Consider the following 22270-nt stretch of genomic DNA (forward strand, 5'->3'; position numbering starts at 1 on the left):
GCTGCTATCAGACTTCGATACTTCACGGAATGTGTGACTTGTAGCCACGAAGAGTAGAAGGCGTTGCTTGGTTGTGCAGGAGAGTCCCTTTCCTATCCTTCCGCGGACCGCGCTGCACAGCGTGTGTCGTCGAGCTGAGTCTGGAGCGGCCTGTGGCGGCAGCGGTGCCTTCCCCAACCCTCCCCTCCCCTCCCCTCCCCCCCGACCTCACCACAACAACAGCCACTCCCCCACCACCACCACGTGGCCAGGGGCCTGCGCTGTGGCTCAATCGGCAGCCGGTCGCCGCCGAACTTGGTTACTTCGGAGGCGCTCTTGTGTCGCTGAGGTGAGTGCTATCTTAGCGAAGACGTACGTTTCTGTTAGTTAGTCGTAGTGCTGCACCAAATTCAACACAGGCGATAACAGCAAGAACTCGTGCAGTCGTCCACAAAACTAGAAATAGGTTTGCACCTCTACACAGGTTTTCCTCAATCAGACGAACGGAATATCTACGGAACGTCAGTTTCGCTGCGACTCGACGCACTATGGCGGCGTGCGCGCTCTCTCGCTGCGTCTGTCGGCACCTTACGGAAGTCTCCGAAATCGCCACAGGCTGCGTCAGAGAAGTTTAAGTGTGCGGTTCGGACGGGCGATGAGTAGCGGAGCCAACTGACAGCGGCACTTCCCACGTGCGTGGGTAATTTCACCTACACGAAGTTGCAGAAAGAGGCAAAGTATTCCACATCTGTACACTGACGTGACAAGTCGTGGGACAGCGGTATGCACATGTTCACGTGCCGCTAGTATACGTTCACGTGGTACAAAAGGACAGTGCATCGACAGACCTGTCAGTTGTCCTCCGGTTAATCATGTGAAAAGGTTTCCGACGCGATTACGGCCGGAACCCGGAATGGTAACTGAAGCGAGACGAGTCTGAGATTCTATTTCGGAAATCGTCAGGTATTTCAGTATTCCGAGATCCAAAGTGTCAACAGTGTGCCGAGAACACCAAACCCCAGACGCGATCTGCCACCGCGCCCCGGACAACGCACTGGCCGACGGCCTCCACTTAACGACCGAGAGCAGCGGCGTGTGCGCAAAATCGTCAGTGCTAACAGACAAGCAACACTGCATCAAGCAACAGCAGGAATCAGTGTGGGACGTACGACGAACGTATACTTTAGGAGAACGCGGCAAAATGTGGCGTTAATTGGTTATGGCAGCAGACGGCCGTGGCGGGTGCCTTTGCTAACAGGACTGCACCGTCTGCAGAGCCTCTCCTGGGCTGTTGCTCGTATCGGTTAGACCATAAACCACTGGAGAACTGTGGCCTCCTCAGATGAGTTCCGATTTCAGTTGCTAAGAACTGATGTTAGGGTTGGAGGGTGGTGCAGACCCCACGAAGCCATGGACCCAAGTTATCAGCAAGGCACTGTGAAAACAGGTGGTGGTTCCATAATGGTTCGGGCTGTGCTTACATGGAATGGGCTGGGTTCTTTGGTCCAACTGAACCGATCATTGACTGGAAATGGTTTTGTTTGGCTAATTAGAGGCCATTTACAGCGAAACAATGATGGAATTTTTATGGATGACACTGCGTCAAGTCACAGGGTCGTAATTGTTCGTGACTAGTATGAAGAACATTCTGAACGTTACGAGTAATAATGCGGTCACCCAGATGAGCCCACATAAATCCCTTTGAACGTTTATGGGACATAACCGAGAGATCAGTTCGGGCACAAAATCCTGCATCGGCTACAGAGGCAGCGTGGCTCAGTGTTCCTGCAGCGGACTCCCCAGGACTCTTTCAGTCCACGCCACGTCGAGTTGCTGCACTACGGCGGTCTAAATAACCTCCGAGACGGTGTTAGGAGGCGCCCCATGATGTTTGTGACCTCATTGTATAACTGAGGTTGAGAGAGGGACTTTCATTTTTTACAGCTGAGTCCTAATAGCCCATCGGTAAGAACAAGGAAGAATCCGTATGTTATGATACTTACAGTGTTGTGTTTACAGCTTTCACTATAAAAAAGACAGTTGTTCACTATTCCTTTTCGGCCTTTACTCTTTAGTAATACACTCGGTTACAAGGTTCGTTCGGAACAGCTACACAATCTTCTCGCGTTATTATTCGAGTGCCAGCGTCGTGTAGCAACAACAATTCAGCAAGTTTCCTTATCGTCATCTTCAGAGGAAGACTAATGGGCATAGCACACTGGACTCGCATTCGGGAGAACGACGGTTCAACCCCGCGTCCGGCCATCCTCATTTAGGTTTGCTGTGATTTCCCTAAATCGCTCCAGGCAAATGCAGGGATAGTTCCTTTCAAAGGGCACGGTCCTTCCTCTTCCTTTCCTAATCCGATGAGACCGATGACCTCGCTGTCTTGTCTCCTCCCCCAAAAACAAGCCAACCCAACTAATGGGTACGAAAGAATTTGATGACGAGTGGGAAACTTAACGACACGCTGCTATAAGACACATTGCCTGTTAGCTAGTCTCATGGGATCTTCGACTGACGTTTGGTTAGCAATCTTTCTGAGGGTTAGCCAACACGAGTGGCTGGCGTTGTCAAAGGTTTACCTTCCACTGCTGGAGGCGCACTGGAGTGGAGCCTATGGCAGGAGAATATACGTACCTGTCGCCTCAGAGTCTGCCGACTTTTCCTGGTTGCCTAAGGAGTAACTGGTGTTAGAGAGCTGGGCCAGCCCAGCCCAGATACTCTTACGAGAAAGAACGGTCCGACACTGTTAAGCTGCTCTCTCACAGGTACGGCGTAAAAGCCAGGACTCCCTCAGTGCCAGCACGTGGTTAACAACACGCTGGTAAGTGAGGAGCACTGCAGCTCTTAAGCAGAAGTTCACTTCTATTCGTGTCAAAGCAATACGTAAGAAAGTGGCCCCGGGTTTATCATATTCAATCTCAGTTTATTGAAGAAAGGTATTAATCATTTTCTTTCAAAAACTCGAGAGCAGTTTAAAACATACCGTCATCAATTTTGACATTACAGCATAAATATATGTTCCTGACATTTTTTGATCTTCTGGTAAACCAGGTCTATCTATGTCTGCAGCCCCACACTGTATACACGAACATTCACGAAAAGCTGTCTCGCCGAATTCTCGAACATTCATTTCCATGTGAGACCAAAGCACAAAGAATGAATTGGTACATACGCTGCGCTGCCCAATTGTTATCTAGGGTTATGAACATAATTTAGTGTCTACATCATGTACGTAGCAGTAACGCTACATAATCGGAAGTGTATCGGCTGTTTTATCTACACTTCAAGCCACAGAACCTTCATAACGAAAATGATGATAAGGAGAGCCATGAAGTGCTGGAATAGGTCATACGTGTGTGTGTGTGTGTGTGTGTGTGTGTGTGTGTGTGTGTTTGTGTGTGTGTGTGTGGTGCATTTAGTATCTGATCTTTATGTTCTGATTCTAGTTTTAAATTAATTAAAAAGTTTACAGCTTCAGAAAGACACTATCGTTACTATCCTATTTTAACATTTTAAATGTTCGGATAATAAGTTGCCGTCTCTTTAATCTAAGAATAGATGATGAATGCAGCTAGCCACTATCTCTGTGTAATGTCTTGTCTGTATGGATGTGTATCTGTTGTCTTTAAGGTCCCTTCACCTTCACACGTAAGTCTTGAAACGTCCCCTTAGAACAATTTATACACGACTGTCCTTAACCTGACACACAATATTTTTAGCGCAACGCAATCTGACTTTCAAAAATCCCTACAAAACAATGGCCCTGACTAACATTAACCTATACCTTCCACAAATCACTTACCTCACAAAAATCTCCGTTACTCGAACTACTGCAATACGGCGAGCGCCACTACTGCCAGCTAAATAAAAGATTCAAACTACTGAAGGCACTAACTACTGATAGGGATAGTTAGCAAATGAAAGATTTTAATAGAGAACAAACACTGTATTTACCTTAATAATCATAATATATATAGCAGTTCAATTTCAAAACTTCCGCCATCTCTCTCCCCACATCCACCACTGCTGGCAGCTCACCTCCAACTGCGCAACGCTACGCGCTGTTCACATCCAGCTGCCGCTGCCCAACACTACAATGGCAGACAACAATGCAAACTAGCCACATATTGCACACAGCACAGCCAGTGATTTTCGTACAGAGCGCTACGTAACGTTGCCAATAAGAAAATATAAACAGCCTACTTACATAGCCCCCATGCTCCCCACAAAAAATTTTAAAAAATATTTTTGGGCAGTGGCCAATAATGATTTGAAAAAATTTTTCATAATTACAATAACAAAGATATCAAATGCACACACTTATTAACACAATGTTGGTCAAAAGCTAAAATTTTCTCACAGTCCATAAAGATAGTCCTGATCATTCATCATAATAGTAATTACAGTTTTTTTTTCACAAAGTCTCATTAGTAAAAGAAATTGCACACAGAAATAGTGGATTTCCATGCAGTCTTGAAGAAGTAGTGTTGTCCTTCCAACGGAAAGACAGTGCTGACACTTTACATGCTGACAGGTAATGGGCCACAACAGAGCAAACCCACAGCAGAGTCATTCGACATTTTGAAGAATATTGGTAGGTAGGTCATCATAGAGTAGACCCACTGTAGTCCTTGTAGAGAGTATGGTATTGGTGGGCCACCAGAGGTGCAGACCCACTGCAGTCCTTGTAGAAATTGTAGACAGGCCCACTGTAGTCCTGGTAGAGATTGTGGTATTGGTGGGCCACCAGAGGTGCAGACCCACTGTAGTCCTTGTAGAAATAATGGTATTGGTGGGTCATCAGAGATGCAGACCCACTGTAGTCCATGTAGAGACGGCCAGCAGCCATCTGCTGTGACTGAGCGGGTGCACATTCACCATCGAAGAATCTTGCGGAGAATATAGCAAGTCCATTACCACCACTTGTGCACTCACAAAGTTTTTGGAATTGGCTTTAGAAGTCTTGCAGACAGTGTAGCAAGTCCATAAACCACCACTTGTACACTCACAAAGTTTTTTGGACGTGTCCTTAGAACCAGCAATGCTGTTATCCAGTCCCTTGCTGAATTATTAACACATGTGCAAACACTAACAGTCCCTACTTCTCACATATTGTCCATTACTATGACCAACAGAAATGTGTGCAGTGAAATTAATGCTTACAAGTTACTTAATTTGATGAACTGGTGTCAATTACAATATTATAACATGAGAATACAATTACAAAGGTACAAAATACACCATTAAAAACATAATAATACAGATAACATTTGTGGTAATATGGGCTTTACAAAAGAATAGAAATAAACATATACATCAGTGTTACAGGAATTATGACATAAGTAAATACATAAAAGATCAGAATAACTTGCGAAACATCAACTTTACACATGAGCACTAAAACAAAACAGAATAAATAATGTCTAAGCATATTTACAAGGTAAATAACATATTATTAATGCCAATTATGTTTGAGGATAACAGTATTCCTCATCATAGTGAATGTAGCTTAGTACTAGAAAAACTGTACAGCATAAGTCTTATCAGATAAACATATAAAGACAGGAAGAACATAAATACACAAGGGTACACAAACACATAGTGGTATAACACAAGGAAAGGACAGGGTTTGTTTTACTGCAGTATTTTGCAAACAAAATTTTCTTTGCTTCTTGGAGATCTCCCTTCATCCATCATTATTCCCAAAAAGTCCTATCTATACCTCCTTCCTGTATTCTATTCATATTTCTTTCAAAATAATTATTTCTCATTGTACAATACTCATTTTGGCCCAAATCTTTTTCATATAACTTCGCAATGCATTCTTTACCTATTCTCCATAGTCAGTTTCTTATATAGTCTACCCCTCTTAAGCTTACTTAAATCTACTAAGCTCAGATGCTAAACAAAGGGACGAGACAATGCAGCAACACAAAACAATTAACACAAACATCAATGACAAAAATTTTAAATAGGCAAAGTAAGCAACAATATTACAACTAATATAAGGCACTGTGCAGGAAACAAGAAAAATAAATTAGTAGTAAAACTGGCTTAACAGCATAATACAACGTCAAATTCAGTAACACTATGCCTGGCAAACAGCAGTAACTTATACCTAAACGTGACATAGCTCAAGCAGAAAAAATATTACAGTAAAAACAACAATGCAGAAAAGGGAAATGTCTATTCACATCTTAATGTCTATGTAATTAAAGTGGTGCACCACAACAACTTATTGTAAAAAAAATATTACCATGTACTTGAAAAGAAAATTATGTGTCCAGTTACTGTTACTAGTCCCTTCTTATTGTTCTTTCCTTTCCAAGTGCTCCCTTTTTTTTTAAAGAATGTGGATTACAAAATTATTATTTAATAGATCTGTTGACAGAAAGTGTTCACATTAGCAAATGCATTTTATTTTATAAAACTAATGCTGCAACACAGCTGGAAACCAGATATTAAACAAAATGAGCAATCTCTCAACTACAAAGACAATAGATGTAAAATGTTTCTAATCATTTCATTAGGCATTTTAGTAAATACCATAAATTATGAGCTCCACAGTATGCTTTCAACAAGTAAATGTCAATAGCGAGGATAATGGCCTCCCCTTTTTTTTTCTACCTGTGCTTCCGGAAAGGCACACCCTAATGGCTTGTTCCCCAGGTGTCTGACACAGCTGTGTGCTGACAACGCACGTGCAGGTGGTCACTTAACTTTCTTACGGAAATATTTACGACAGCAGTTTCCGCTACAGTGACAGTCTCATATAAAAATTTCACAGGTCGAGAATTTACGTTGCAAATGTGTAGAAACAAACTCCTATGAATATAACAGTGTCCAAAAAATTTTCGTCGGCATTGTGATACATTCACGCATTTACACACATTTCATAACTCTTAAAGTACGATTCTTGGTTTCCAACATCCTTTTTCACAAGTCAAGAGTCCCTAACTTCTATTCATTATTCATATACATATAAACACGTAATCACATTCCTCATATATGGTAGCATCATCTTATTGATGTAAACATACCTCAACAGCATAATACACATCGTCGTCGTAAAAATAACATCATAACACCTCAGTCAAATCTCAAAAAAGTCGTAGCTTTCTGCAATAATTTCAAACCATAAAAAATATTCTCTGCTCATTTCAATAGTGTCATCTGCCTCAAACGAACTTTAAAAATCATGATCTCATACCAAATACATCATTCAAAGCTCTCATAGTATCACAATGGTTCCGAAAAAATATGAAGAGTTCACACAGTACAGACAAAATACAATTTCGTAAGTGTGAAGTAATCCAACTCTGTAATTGCGTAAACATGTGTCACTGACCTAGTAAAAAAAATTTGTCTCTCTCAGTTAAATGATCAGATAGCTGTGTAATTTATGTGTTAGAGAAATATGGTACCGACATGTAAAGTTGTATAAGCAAATACCATATTAGCTAGGGCTCCTTGTGCTTGCCAAACACATGGTACACAAAGTAAGCGTGTACCCCCCTGAGGATTATTGTAATTATACCCTCAGGTGTTACAGATTACAGCAATGGAATGAAATGTATCATGGAAAACTTTCTTTGTAATTCAAAAATCTTTAAAAATAAATGTTTTAAGTACAGAATTAATCACTCAAATACGTGTCCTGTAGCGCTAAATGTGCGTCTTGCTGTAAGATCATCTCTGTGGAAGTCTCGTAGTTATTGTCCTCCGAAAGCTAAGTTCTGCAGAAGTCAATGCACTTACCTCATGATAAACAAAAGTGAAATGCTTTGGGTATAGATTTCTTAGTTATTATGCTTATTGTTGTGATGAAGAAATTACTGTGCTGTAACGTATTGTTGTGCTACAGAAAAGGCTGTCTCCTTGTAGCTATACCACAAAAGTTACTATTAAACATGTTTTACTTTCCAGAAGAATTCAGAAAAACCGTGCAGATATGAAACAGATACACCGCAAAAGCAACATTGTAAATTGTCACTCATTAGTAGCGTCGTCGTCTGTTCGCAATAACAATGCAGTCGTAATTTCTGTTTGAATAAGTTCTCTTGGTTCTTGACTGGATATTTAACTTTAACCATTGTTGCACGTTAACAGTTTCTCAGTGTGACAAATTGTACAAGTAGCGTGAAGTGAAAAATTTTATAGCAAAGACTAAATTAAAAAACAGTTTATCTCTCAATACACGGTTTTACATGTGAAATGTAGTGCGATACTTTAGTCTTCATAGTACTCAGAGTTTCAACTTCGACACAATTATCATGCGGTATTCGTCCGTAAAGAATACTGGAATTTTGCTCAAGGTTAGCGCCAATGTTATTTTTCCCTGAGCCACCGGGCGCAAGTGGCTGCCTGCGGTGCGAGTCATTGTCTGTTTCTTTGTTGGCGAGCGTCGTTATTGTGATTTGGAGACCTAACTTCCACAAATTCACCGTGATGAGAGGGCTCTGCCCTGTTTAAAGCTCGCCAGTTCCGATGGAATTCAGGTCTGTCGTTTTGTCGGTAGTTCCTGAAGACTCTTTCTTGTCGGTTAAGTGGTGGAGAATTTCTCACTGAATTATCACTGCACGGTGGACCGTTGCATCTGAAGTTATTCTGTCTCCCGTGATAATAATAGTTATGTCTATTTCTATGATTGTCTCTGTCATATTCATTACTATGAAAATGCGATCTTTCTCTGTAACTATTACTACTCTGCCAACGGTTGTCACACGGGTGGTGTCTGTTTTGGTCACGATTTGTGTTGTGGGAATAGCCTTGCCGTGTCCAGTTATTATTTCTTTCATCGCGGAATTGCGACGGATGTGACCTGTAATGATTGTTTTCCTGTTTTCGCATTCCGCGACTGTCTGTGTCAATTTCTAATTCTTGTAAGAGTCCCTGAAAAGCTTCAATGTCGTCTTTGCAACGTCCTGCTAAAATAATATGTCGTAAATGTTCAGGCAGTTTGCTTAAGCAAATGCGGATGAGTTCTGAGGGGCTGTATGGGTTTGACAGGTACTGATTCTTGTGCAACATGTCTTCAAAATATTTCACAAGACTGGAAAATTCAGATTGTTCGAAATGTTTCATCATTATGATGCCATGTTTTACTCGGTCTTGTGTGGCTTGAGACCAATATGCTGAGAGGAACGCATGGTAAAATTCTCCTTCACTTGGCAATCGTGAATGACCGATCGCATTCTTACAGCTGGTTCATTCTCTAAGTAGCCACACATAAATTCTAACCTGTGCTCCAATGACCAGTTGGGAGGAAAACAATGAGAGAATTGATGGAGCCATGCTTGTGGATGAATGTCGTTGCCAGTATTCTTAAATGTTTTGAATTTACGTGTAGTAATGAACAGCTTATAGTCAAAATCATCATGTCGGCGAGTCACATATCGGTCATTGTTACGTCGTGTCGGCGGTTCCATCTCAAAATTCGGTGCACCTTGCCAATTCCTTTCATAATTACCGAAATGCCCTGTGTTATTATTTTGTGACTTTTCCGTATTTCTAAGTTCCTCTTCCCGTATTGGGGCGCGAGTGTCCTCTGAAATACGTAATTCTTGTATTACCTGTGTCAGCTGATCTTGTACTTCCCGGATTTCTCTTTTGTACTGTGTATTGATTTGATTTTGATTTTGTTTGAATTTTCTTATTTGTTCATACTCTTCTGTGTCAGTGAAGGCTACGGGTCTTGTGTCATTCAGATCATCATCTACCTTTGTAGATAAGTTAGTGACCTGATCCGAAAGTTCGGCTACTTTCTCCAATAGTGAACACATTTCCTCAGTGTGTTTTTCTGAACCAAGTTTCAGAGTGTCCATTTGTGTTGAAATCGAATCTACTGTGTTCTTTAAGTTTTCCTGAGTTTTTGCCAGTTGCGTAACCGAATCAGTAGATGCAACTGAGTCAATTTTAGCCCACAAGGTCTCATGATTTTCATGAACAATGGTTTGCAGCTCTTTTATGGCTGCTTCGTGATTCTGTAATGCATTTTCATGCCGCGAAAAAATAGGCTGAAAATGCTCACAAATCTGTGTTTTTACGTCATTACAGACTTTTTGACATTTCGATTCAATGTTATGTAACTCAGTAGTTAAATCTTCACGTGTTTGTTCAAGTGTGGTGTCTAACTTCCGAAGATTTTGTTCCATTGTGTCTAACTGTTGCTGTGTTTGTCTCTGATTTTGTTCCATTGTGTCTAACTTTTGAAGATTCTGTTCCATTGTGTCTAACTTTTGCAGCTTTTGCTGTGTTTGTCTCTGATTTTGTTCCATTGTGTCTAACTTTTGAAGATTCTGTTCCATTGTGTCTAACTTTTGAAGATTTTGTCCCATTTGTTGCATTAATTGTAATAACAATGCATTAATGTCTGTAATCTGTTCCTCTACGCTTTTCGGCAGTGCATTTGCACCAGCAACATTCACATTTTGACAAGCAGAAAATGTGTCTTGACTTATTTGAGAAAAGGGTGAGGACGCAAAACCTGAATCTACAGTATTTGCAAAATTGTGTCCTATCATTTCGGATTCCTGAGGCGAGCTGTTGCCGACCGATCGATCGATAATGCTTCCCTGTTCACTACTTGTTTCACTGCCTACACCATTATTTGACGCCCGCTCCATTTCCCTATGCATAGTTACCAAATTACTACTTCGAATGTCTGTTAATTCACTACCCAGTGGTGCTGATAAGCTACGCTCGTCGTCACTATTATTTCTCAGTTTACTTTGGAGCCTAGTGTTACGTTTTCCACCCGCCATTATTGTCACAATATTTCACACGATAACACAGAAAAGCACAATTTGAATAGCAAAAATAAGAGAACACATTAACATAGCACTGAAAATAATATCTAGTTAATTGCAGCTGCGAAATACGTGGTGCAAATCTACATGCATGCCACAACTGTTTTACTGTGCAACAATGAAAGACTGCAACTACAAAGGAGATTCTCTCTACAATTACACGCTAGTAATAAACAAAAGCTACACTAAATACACAAACTACAAGAAAATATCAGAAGATTCCAGTGAGGTATCCTGGCAGGGTCGCCATATGAAACGTCCCCTTAGAACAATTTATACACGACTGTGCTTAACCTGACACACAATATTTTTAGCGCAACGCAATCTGACTTTCAAAAATCCCTACAAAACAATGGCCCTGACTAACATTAACCTATACCTTTCACAAATCACTTACCTCACAAAAATCTCTGTTACTCGAACTACTGCAATACGGCGAGCGCCACTACTGCCAGCTAAATAAAAGATTCAAACTACTGAAGGCACTAACTACTGATAGGGATAGTTAGCAAATGAAAGATTTTAATAGAGAACAAACACTGTATTTACCTTAATAATCATAATATATATAGCAGTTCAATTTCAAAACTCCCACTGTCTCTCTCCCCACATCCACCACTGCTGGCGGCTCACCTCCAACTGCGCAACGCTACGCGCTGTTCACATCCAGCTGCCGCTACCCAACACTACAATGGCAGACAACAATGCAAACTAGCCACATACTGCACACAGCACAGCCAGTGATTTTCATACAGAGCGCTACGTAACGTTGCCAATAAGAAAATATAAACAGCCTACTTACAGTCTATACAGTAAAGTAAGGCCCTCCTAGTTCTTCGCTGATCCGTGATAAGACAGGCGAAAAAATTATACTAATGGAGGATTATTAGTATTATCTCTATTTTCATTCGCTCTTTCTCTCCTTTATCTTTCATTACGTGATAAAAATATTCAGCCAAATAGAATCTTGGTAATCAGCGGCTGGCTTGCTGTAAGAGATCTTTACATTTATTATTACTGTTAAACACTGCAGTCAGTTGGGAGAATCAATCGTTTGGACAATTTGTTTCTTTTACAAAAGATTGCGAATTCCAGATGTGTACGAAGCCTTTTTGGACGATTTAACACAGACTCAGTGACTGCAGGCTCTCTTCGACACAGCTGAAACTTCCCCACTAATTACAGGGCCAACGTGATCAACATATTATTCAGAAAAAAACTCATTAGTTCATTCACTCCAGAACAAAAAAGTCACAAACCTTATTTATAGAGGAAATCGTGTATAAAATCCATCTCCATTACATGTCCAGATCTCCGGTGACTCCACGTCTTAATTATTTTCCTTTTACCATCTCTTTCTCTTCAAAACAAACCGCCAGCGGCACAAATGTTAATTGGCTCGCTTTAGCGAGAAGAAAAGCAGAATATGTATCTCTCAGAAACACGTCAATCCCTCAACAGATACTCCAGAAGCTGTCCTAGTTACCACTCTAACAACCATGGAGAATGCATATATGCATCTCTGTTATTTCAAAGAATAAACGCACTAGAAAATACTTTGGCGTCGACGATCCGTCGCCGCATATATTACGAGAAAATCAGATCAGATAACTTTTCCAAAGTGAATGAATGTGGATGGTTTGATTGAAAATGATTAATTGGTGCGTGGTAGAGGGTATTTGCTGTGGGGACATTGCACTATATACGAAAAATTTTGCGAATTAACCTTAACAATAAATGTAATCTTAAATATTAATTAATATTTCATAACTGAAAGTGGGTACACTATTTCTCCATACGAAGTATAGGATGTTGAGACTTGCTTAGAAAGCAATTCAGACGTATGAGGCTGCTGGTTTGTCTATAAAACTGATTTCCAAAAACACCTATTTGTCTCACAATTTCGTTTCTGTGTTTTGAGCGTTTATGATTCTCAGTGCCTCAATATTAATACATCGATTATTTTTCAGTCCAGTATGACCAGTTTCGATCTCCATCGATATCTTCAGTTCTAAAGACAAAGTGAAACTTAATATGCACTTTCTGTTATTTTATAAATTGTAGGGAAGTACGGGTCGCTGACGCAATTGCGTAGGCAAATCCAACACTCATTTACAATATTTTCTGCATTTTGTAAAATAGTAGACAGTGTCTATTTAGTTTTATTTTGTTTTTAGATCTAGGGAGGTCGAAACCAGTCATACTGTTTGCAAAATGTGCAGATGCGAGTGAAAAATGATAGTGTTTTACATACCAATACAGTTTCTGACATGTGCCATAACGAATATGTCTTCTACACTGAAAACTTCAGCATAGGTTATTAAGCAACAGTTAAGGATAACTTGACTGGGATACTCTCTTTCAAATTCTGAAGGTATCATGGGTAAAACACATGGACCGAAAGGCTATTTACAACTTGTATAGTAAACAGACGGCAATTATAAGAGTCGAGGGCCATAAAAGGGAAGCAACGGTTGAGAAGGGAGCGAGACAAGTTTTGAAGCCTATCCTCGATGTTATTCGATCCTTACACTGAGTAAGCACTAAACGAAACCGAAAAAAATTTTTGGTAGCAATTGAAGTCCAGGGAGAAGAAATAAAAGCTTCAAGGTTTGCCAATGACTCTGTAATTCTGTCAGAGACAGTAAAGAACTTCAAAGAGCATTGGAACGGAATGGACAGTGTCTTGAAAGGAGGATATCAGATGGACATCAAAAAAAGCAAAATAAGGATAATGGAATGTAGTCGAATTAAATCAGGTGATGCTGAGGGAACTAGATTAGGAAACGAGAGGCCTAAAGTAGTATATGATTGTAGCTACTTGGTTAGTAAAATAACTGAGATGGTCGAAGTAGAGAGGATATAAAATGTAGACTGGCAATGGCATGAAAAGCGTTCCTGAAGATCAGAAATTTGTAAATATCGAATATAGATGTAAGTGTAGGGAAGTTTTTTTTTCTGGAAGTACTTTAATGGAGTGTAGCTACGTATGGAAGTGAAGCAGGTGCGATAACAGTTTAGATAAGAGGACAACAGAGGCTCTTGAAATGTGCTACAGAAGAATTATGATGATTAGATGGGTAGATCATGTAACTGATGAAGTGGTGTTGAACAGAACAGGGGAGATAAGAAATTTGTGACACAAACTGACCATTAGAAGGTATCGGTTGATTCTGTTGATAGGACTCATTCAGAGACATCAATCGATCAGAAATTTAGTGTTGGAGGGAGATGTGGGGGATAAAAGTCGTAGAGGAAGAGATGCGGTAAGCGGATTCAGAAGGACATTGTTGTAATAGTTATTCGGAGATGGAAACGCTTGCGCAGGATGGAGTAGCATGGAGCGATGCATCAAATCAGTCTTGGGACTGAAGACCACAACAACAACGAAGGGTAACTACTATTAATTTAGACTTGGTCTAAAATACACAGATTTTCTGGAAGAATGCAATAATTATGTTAGTTTAAATATGGTCTTGTCATTGGTGCCCGTAATCCATCTATTTTTTGTTTTTTGCCAATGGTATACTTAAGAATTTTATTTTACTGTATCAAACAGTAACTTAAAATGTTTTTTATTCTTTTGACGAAGACCGGTTTCAGTCAGTAATGACCATCCTCACCTAGTGAGCAGTGTGTCTTTCAACACAATACAGCATTACGTATCACAACATACTATCATAGAACCAGGGAACTGTACAGATAAAATACGGTAAAACCTACCTTTTCTATACCATGTCCTAAAGTGATGAGGCCATGATGGCATCGTCAAAACATATAAATATACTCAGCACAGCATCGTCACATGGATCTAAAATGAGGTGTAGAATAGGCCACATCTTCCACACAGTAATGTTTGCAACTAGCTACTGAAGTACATTTCCTTGGTTGTATGATAATATATTATGGTAGGTAATGCTGTATTGTGTTGAAACACACACTGCTCACTAGGTGTATATATTTTTATATTGTAGATCTGAGGGTCATTACTGACTGAAACCGGTCATCGTCAAAAGAATTGATATTGTGATCAAAGACTGGAATAAAAAACATTTGACAGTATTGGATCACGGTCCATATAAGCCACTATGTCGCAGCTGGTGAAACAGCAACTTGCCATGATTACATACAACGCTTACAACTACACACTGTAACTGTTGTAAATTGACTTTCTAAGCTGGAAAAGTAAAAAATTCTGTCAGTACAGTAAATTATATTTCCAATTTGAAGCTAATAAATGGTTGAATACAGAATATTCATCCTCCCAGGATCACTTGGTACCTCAACAACGCCAGTTACGTTAGGCGACACACACCGCAAGCCCGTTATTAAGAAGAGCATTCCGCGTTTCCCTACAGATGGCTGTCGACTGCTGGTCGATGTGTGTGTCAGTGGTGCTGGCCGCCACTACGCTCTTCGTCTTATGGTGGCGCCGATACGTCGGCAGCTTCTCTCGCCGCGGAATTCCGTACGCCACGCCTCTGCCTGTGGTGGGCAACATGGTGGACGTGCTGCTCAACAGGAAGTCCGTGCCCGACGTCCTCGTCGAGCTGTACCACAAGATGGCGCCGCACCCCTACGCAGGCGCCTTCTCGTTCATGATCCCTCTCGTGATGGTCAGGGATCCCGACCTGATACGCACCATCACCGTCAAGGACTTTGACCACTTTACCGACCACATGGACTTCATCAACGCAGACAGAAGCAATCTCCTGTCACAGCGGATGCTTTTTGCATTGAAAGGTAAGCACATTTACGATCGTACGTCCTCTATGCAGCCTGCAGTGGCGCTATAGCCTCAAAACTCCTCTGTCTCCTATTTCTGGCGTTAGAAGCTTTTGTCACTGCTCTTCAATGACTTTCCTGTTAGGAAACAGCCAAGTGTGAAGTAGTTAAAAATTGTGGACCCCCACTACAAAATATGGTGGAACAACATGACACAATGATCTCTCCCAGTGCTTCTTGTTTGGTTATTCCAATGGACAATTATTACATTACACACTGTGATACATGTGGCCAGTCCATGTCCTTTTAAAAATTGGTTTAAATAATACACTACTAGCCATTAAAATTGCTACACCAAGAAGAAATGCAGATGATAAACGGGTATTAATTGGACAAATGTATTATACTAGAACTGACATGTGATTACATTTTCACGCAATTTATGTGCATAGATCCTGAGAAATCAGTACCCAGAACAACCACCTCTGGCCGTAATTACCGCCTCGATACGCCTGGGCATTGAGTCAAACAGAGCTTGGATGGCGTGTACAGGTACAGCTGCCCATGCAACTTCAACACGATACCACAGTTCATCAAGAGTAGTGACTGGCGTATTGTGACGAGCCAGTTGCTCGGCCACCATTGACCAGACGCTTTCGATTGGTGGGAGATCTGTAGAATGTGCTGGCCAGGGCACCAGTCGAACATTTTCTGTATCCAGAAAGGGTCGAACAGGACCTGCAACATGTGGTCGTGCACAATCCTGCTGGTAGGGTTTCGCAGGGATCGAATGAAGGGTAGAGCCACGGGTCGTAACACATCTGAAATGTAACGTCAACTGTTCAAAGTGCCGTCAATACGAACAAGAGGTGACCGAGACGTGTAACCAATGGCACCCCATACCATCACGCCGGCTGCTACGCCAGTATGGCGATGACGAATACACGCTTCCAATGTGCGTTCACCGCGATGTCGCCAAACACGGATGCGACCATCATGATGCTGTAAACAGAACCCGGATTCATCCAAAAAAATGACATTTTGTCATTCGTGGACCCAGTTTCGTCGTTGAGTACACCATCGCAGGCGCTCCTGTCTGCGATGCAGCGTCAAGGGTAACCGCACCCATGGTCTCCGAGCTGATAGTCCATGCTGGTGCAAACGTCGTCGAACTGTTCGTGCAGGTGGTTGTTGTCTGTTGACTCAGGTATCGAGACGTGGCTGCACGATCCGTTACACTCATGTGGATAAGATGCCTGTCATCTCAACTGCTAGTGATACGAGGCCGTTGGGATCCAGCACGGCGTTCCGTATTACCCTCCTGAACCCACCGATTCCATATTCTGTTAACAGTCATTGGATCTCGACCAACGCGAGCGGCAATGTCGCGATAAGATAAACCGCAATCGCGATAGGTTACAACCCGACCTTTATCAAAGACGGAAACGTGATGGTACGCATTTCTCCTCCTTGCACGAGGCATCACAACATCGTTTCACCAGGCAACGCCGGTCAACTGCTGTTTGTGTATGAGAAATCGGTTGGAAACGTTCCTCATGTCAGAACGTTGTAGGTGTCGCCACCGGCGCCAACCTTGTGTGAATGCTCTTAAAAGCTAATCATTTGCATATCACAGCATCTGCTTCCTGTCGGTTAAATTTCGCGTCTGTAGCACGTCACCTTCGTGGTGTAGCAGTTTTAATGGCCAGTAGTGTATCAGACATATGAGGCTATCGGAGACCACGCAAACGGGCCTGTGTAAACATTCCATCTCCGGTGTCGGAAGATGAATACTGCGCGGTCTGTGTGGTTTTGTAATCTAAACTTCTGCTGCCTTTGAACGCTTGGAAAAACACTGACAATTTTCATAGAGTTTACGTGGCTCCAACTAAAACACATGAACTCTTAGTAGGATGAAAGTTGTAGGACAACAGGATTGTTGGTATACAATTAACCACATTAGTTCCTATACTGACTTTACTACAGTATTTTTGTGAATATTAATAAAATTACATGTTTATTTGCCGGTAAAGACTTGGAATCTACACACTAACTATCACACTTAGATTCTTGAAATTTTACGCACACATTAATAATATAACCATCTGAAAAGCAGACATCAGTTACGTCATTTCAGTCAAAAGTTTTTATTCTAGAAGTGTTTCAATTTGATAATCAAAATTAAGACTATTTTTCTATAAATAATCAGTATGTATTTTTCTTCCTGTTGGCAGTACATTAGTGTATGTAGTCTAGTATTCCCCCAAATAGCATCCTGAAACATTTTTAAAAAATTCAAACCTCTAGCTCCAACAGATTTTTTTTTGTGCATAAAATAAACATTTCAGAAAATTTAATTCTCAGGAAATTTAATTCATAGTTGTAATTAATGTTTGCTTTACTTCTGTTATTCCTGGTGCCTTCCAGCTGCATATCTTCTTGGTTTCCGAATTCTTCATTTTCCCTCCTTTCTGTATTCCTCGTTTAGTTGCCTCAAGGGCCCACTAACCAGTTTTGGCCACTCTCGTGGATTCAACTACCATCAGTAATTGCCTCAAAGTGAAGCCGGAATATGTGCCCAGGAACTCTAGATCTTGAAACTAGTAGTAAAGCACTTTTTTGGAGGAATAATAACTTTCGAGAATCACAAAGTAGCAAAAACTGAAACTACTGAAATATTTACAAGCAAAACACCGCTCGAAAACCAAAAATATACGAGACAAAGGGTATCTTCTAACAGGATTACCACCTCGAGAAACAGCTGTGTACTGTATCTTTTTCGAATGGCATTCTAATGACAGTATTTCACAAGTGATAGCAGCGGAAACATGGGTGTGGTCGAGCTCTTTGTGATCTTTAAGTTGACTTTTAAATAATTTCCCCATGTCCGGTTGTATTATTTTAACCACTGTTTTGCTCAAAAAACTCTAAGCATCGCTTTAAGATGAAAAACAATAAATCGATTTTTTGAAGCGAACTCGCAAGTGACCTTAATAATGTATAGAAGTAGAGCTGAACGTTGAGACTCTGTCTATGGTGGCCAGAGTCTTGTATTAATCGAGGAAATCTGAATTTCACTTGATATTTTCGCGAGAAGGTAGATGAATAAATATGTGTTGCCCCACTTCCTGATTTACAATGACCGTCGTAGTTTTTTTTCCCGCAGGACAGATTTCTCAAATTTGCTAGCCTACTCGTCTTATCTCAGGAAGACGGAGAAACTACAATATGTTATAAAGGAATAACGAAAGATCAGTACATAGGAAAGCAAACGATACATTTTGGTTTCATGTTCTGAACACTTAGATGCTTGCTATCTGTGGACGACAACTGATGATTGTTTGTATGCATTTCTCTACTCTTCCGACAGAGATTCTCAATAACTGTAGGGAATCAGGCAGCATGGAAAAAAATCAAATGTGAGAGTATCAAAGTTTATTTAAATTTGCCATCCAGGTAACAGGGGATATAAATGAAAAGTTTTCAGAGACAATTGTATTGTTACCTCGAAATCCTTAAATGCACTCTTCTCGCAGTACTAACGTATGGAAGCCTACATCACACTTTCGTAAATTAATATCGAAATACAACAGCGCTTTTTGGAGGACGATTACCTCTGGAAATAAATTAGGTTTACGACATGTATTGTGCCTGCTTATGGCTAGTATGTGATCTGAAATTTTATACGACATATCTGCGCTGGGTAATACACACGTCCAAATCAAATATGGTTTATAGAAGGGAGCTGACGCTTAATGAATTGGGTATACCTTCGCCTGTGATGCTGCTAAGTGTCCGGATTTGTGCAGCGAAGGTAACGGACGCTCTGGTAGTGATAAGAAGAACTGTACACCTTAGTTTCGCAGTCGCTATACGGAATACCAGCATTAACTGAAAATGACATCTGTTTTGTAATGAATCCAACAGCAGCCTTTTATCAGTAACATATGAACATCTGTGTCAATTTGCATTGCTTTTGTGAAGGCGGCCAATATTAACTTGATTTCGCTATGTGTTTGTTCACCCAATGTAGGATTTTTTAATGTATCCAGTACGTGCCTGTGTTGCTTAACTATACGCGTATTGCTAAACGCACGCATTCCATCATTCCATTCAGTGTTGCTTCTCTGATTGCCAGTAGCGCTGCAGTAGTGCTGTTAGTTGAAAAAATCTTCTAGTCTTTTATTGACTGAATGAGCGACGAAGAGTGTGATGTAGTGTTACTTTTTGAGAGAAGTGTTTAATGCGAACAATATTGTTCGTCGTTCACCAATGTTCAGGATGCTATTCCGTTACCAGAATCACTGACAGATCTTAAAAAGTGCGATAACCTAATAGCGCGAAACAGTAGGCGGAGAGGGAAGCAAAGAAACCATATGAAACTGACTGTTTTTTTGTGATTGAACTACTACTTAATTGTGTAGTTTCAGTGACAATAACAGAACGTGTGAGAAAGAGCCAAGAAGTGAAACAAATGCGGGTGAGCACAAAGCGAAACTTACGTAGTACAGACTTATACTGACTGAGAAAAGTTGTTGTAAAGTAGATGCTACTCCCGCATAAACGTCGGATATAACGAACATAGCCGGAGGAGCATGAAAATATTTGTCAGCATTCACTCAAACGTTATGCACTGTGCGTATGGAAGACATGAATTCCGTTCATCCGAGTCGCCGAAGTCTACTCTTTATTGTTCGACTCTTTCTATTATACTGTAACAGCTAACAATAGCTTCTGTTATTACACTTTTGAATATGATAACTCGAGTAGCTGCGATCTGATGATGTCATTAAAGAGCCTCCTCTTTCGACTGCTGGCTCTGCACGGGCTGACGATCCATTTACAGAGAAACACATAGCGAGTAACATCTGCAGTCTCTTCATTGCGAGGCTGCTCGTTTGTTTCCCACCGTTTCCGGCTTCCACAAAGGAAGACACTCTAGTGGAGTTACAGAAACTACTGAAGATTAGATGGGTAGCTGGGCTAACTACTGAAGACGTAAGACAGACTCGGGGACCAAAGAGTCTGGTGACACAACTCCATAAAAGGAAGCGACACTTTGGCAGGAGACCTCAGGAGGCACCTAGATGTAGTTAATTTGGTAACTGAGGTAAGTGTAGTGATAAAAAGTGTAGAGAGAGAACAAAGTTTGAAGAGAGTAACTAGGTCCAAATGGATATACACTCCTGGAAATGGAAAAAAGAACACATTGACACCGGTGTGTCAGACCCACCATACTTGCTCCGGACACTGCGAGAGGGCTGTACAAGCAATGATCACACGCACGGCACAGCGGACACACCAGGAACCGCGGTGTTGGCCGTCGAATGGCGCTAGCTGCGCAGCATTTGTGCACCGCCGCCGTCAGTGTCAGCCAGTTTGCCGTGGCATACGGAGCTCCATCGCAGTCTTTAACACTGGTAGCATGCCGCGACAGCGTGGACGTGAACCGTATGTGCAGTTGACGGACTTTGAGCGAGGGCGTATAGTGGGCATGCGGGAGGCCGGGTGGACGTACCGCCGAATTGCTCAACACGTGGGGCGTGAGGTCTCCACAGTACATCGATGTTGTCGCCCGTGGTCGGCGGAAGGTGCACGTGCCCGTCGACCTGGGACCGGACCGCAGCGACGCACGGATGCACGCCAAGACCGTAGGATCCTACGCAGTGCCGTAGGGGACCGCACCGCCACTTCCCAGCAAATTAGGGACACTGTCGCTCCTGGGGTATCGGCGAGGACCATTCGCAACCGTCTCCATGAAGCTGGGCTACGGTGCCGCACACCGTTAGGCCGTCTTCCGCTCACGCCCCAACATCGTGCAGCCCGCCTCCAGTGGTGTCGCGACAGGCGTGAATGGAGGGACGAATGGAGACGTGTCGTCTTCAGCGATGAGAGTCGCTTCTGCCTTGGTGCCAATGATGGTCGTATGCGTGTTTGGCGCCGTGCAGGTGAGCGCCACAATCAGGACTGCATACGACCGAGGCACACAGGGCCAACACCCGGCGTCATGGTGTGGAGAACGATCTCCTACACTGGCCGTATATCACTGGTGATCGTCGAGGGGACACTGAATAGTGCACGGTACATCCAAACCGTCATCGAACCCATCGTTCTATCATTCCTAGACCGGCAAGGGAACTTGCTGTTCCAACAGGACAATGCACGTCCGCATGTATCCCGTGCCACCCAACGTGCTCTAGAAGGTGTAAGTCAACTACCCTGGCCAGCAAGATCTCCGGATCTGTCCCCCATTGAGCATGTTTGGGACTGGATGAAGCGTCGTCTCACGCGGTCTGCACGTCCAGCACGAACGCTGGTCCAACTGAGGCGCCAGGTGGAAATGGCATGGCAAGCCGTTCCACAGGACTACATCCAGCATCTCTACGATCGTCTCCATGGGAGAATAGCAGCCTGCATTGCTGCGAAAGGTGGATATACACTGTACTAGTGCCGACATTGTGCATGCTCTGTTGCCTGTGTCTATGTGCCTGTGGTTCTGTCAGTGTGCTCATGTGATGGATCTGACCCCAGGAATGTGTCAATAAAGTTTCCCCTTCCTGGGACAATGAATTCATGGTGTTGTTATTTCAATTTCCAGGAGTGTATGTTGCAGCAGTAATGCAAAGGTGAGAAGACTTGTACAGCGTAGACATTAGTATACACTGTGTCAACCTGGCTATCCGGACGCCCCTATGTAATGCTGAATTGGCCACTAGATACTGCGAGAGGGCAGTATAAAAGGAGGCGGGCAG

At 42.0% G+C, this 22270-nt stretch overlaps 1 protein-coding gene across 1 annotated transcript in view; it reads left to right on the plus strand.

Annotated features, from left to right (window-relative positions):
- Window positions 1-259: 259 nt before the first annotated feature.
- LOC126188110 (cytochrome P450 9e2-like) overlaps window positions 260-22270 on the plus strand; it is a 78243-nt gene continuing 56232 nt past the window's right edge. The window contains exons 1-2 of the mRNA XM_049929576.1: window positions 260-328; window positions 15152-15536. Coding sequence (XP_049785533.1) covers window positions 15152-15536 — 385 coding nt within the window. The 5' untranslated portion in view covers window positions 260-328. The remainder of the gene's footprint in view (window positions 329-15151; window positions 15537-22270) is intronic.

The sequence above is a fragment of the Schistocerca cancellata genome, chromosome 5, assembly GCF_023864275.1.
Source record: "Schistocerca cancellata isolate TAMUIC-IGC-003103 chromosome 5, iqSchCanc2.1, whole genome shotgun sequence".
Lineage (NCBI taxonomy): Eukaryota > Metazoa > Arthropoda > Insecta > Orthoptera > Acrididae > Schistocerca > Schistocerca cancellata.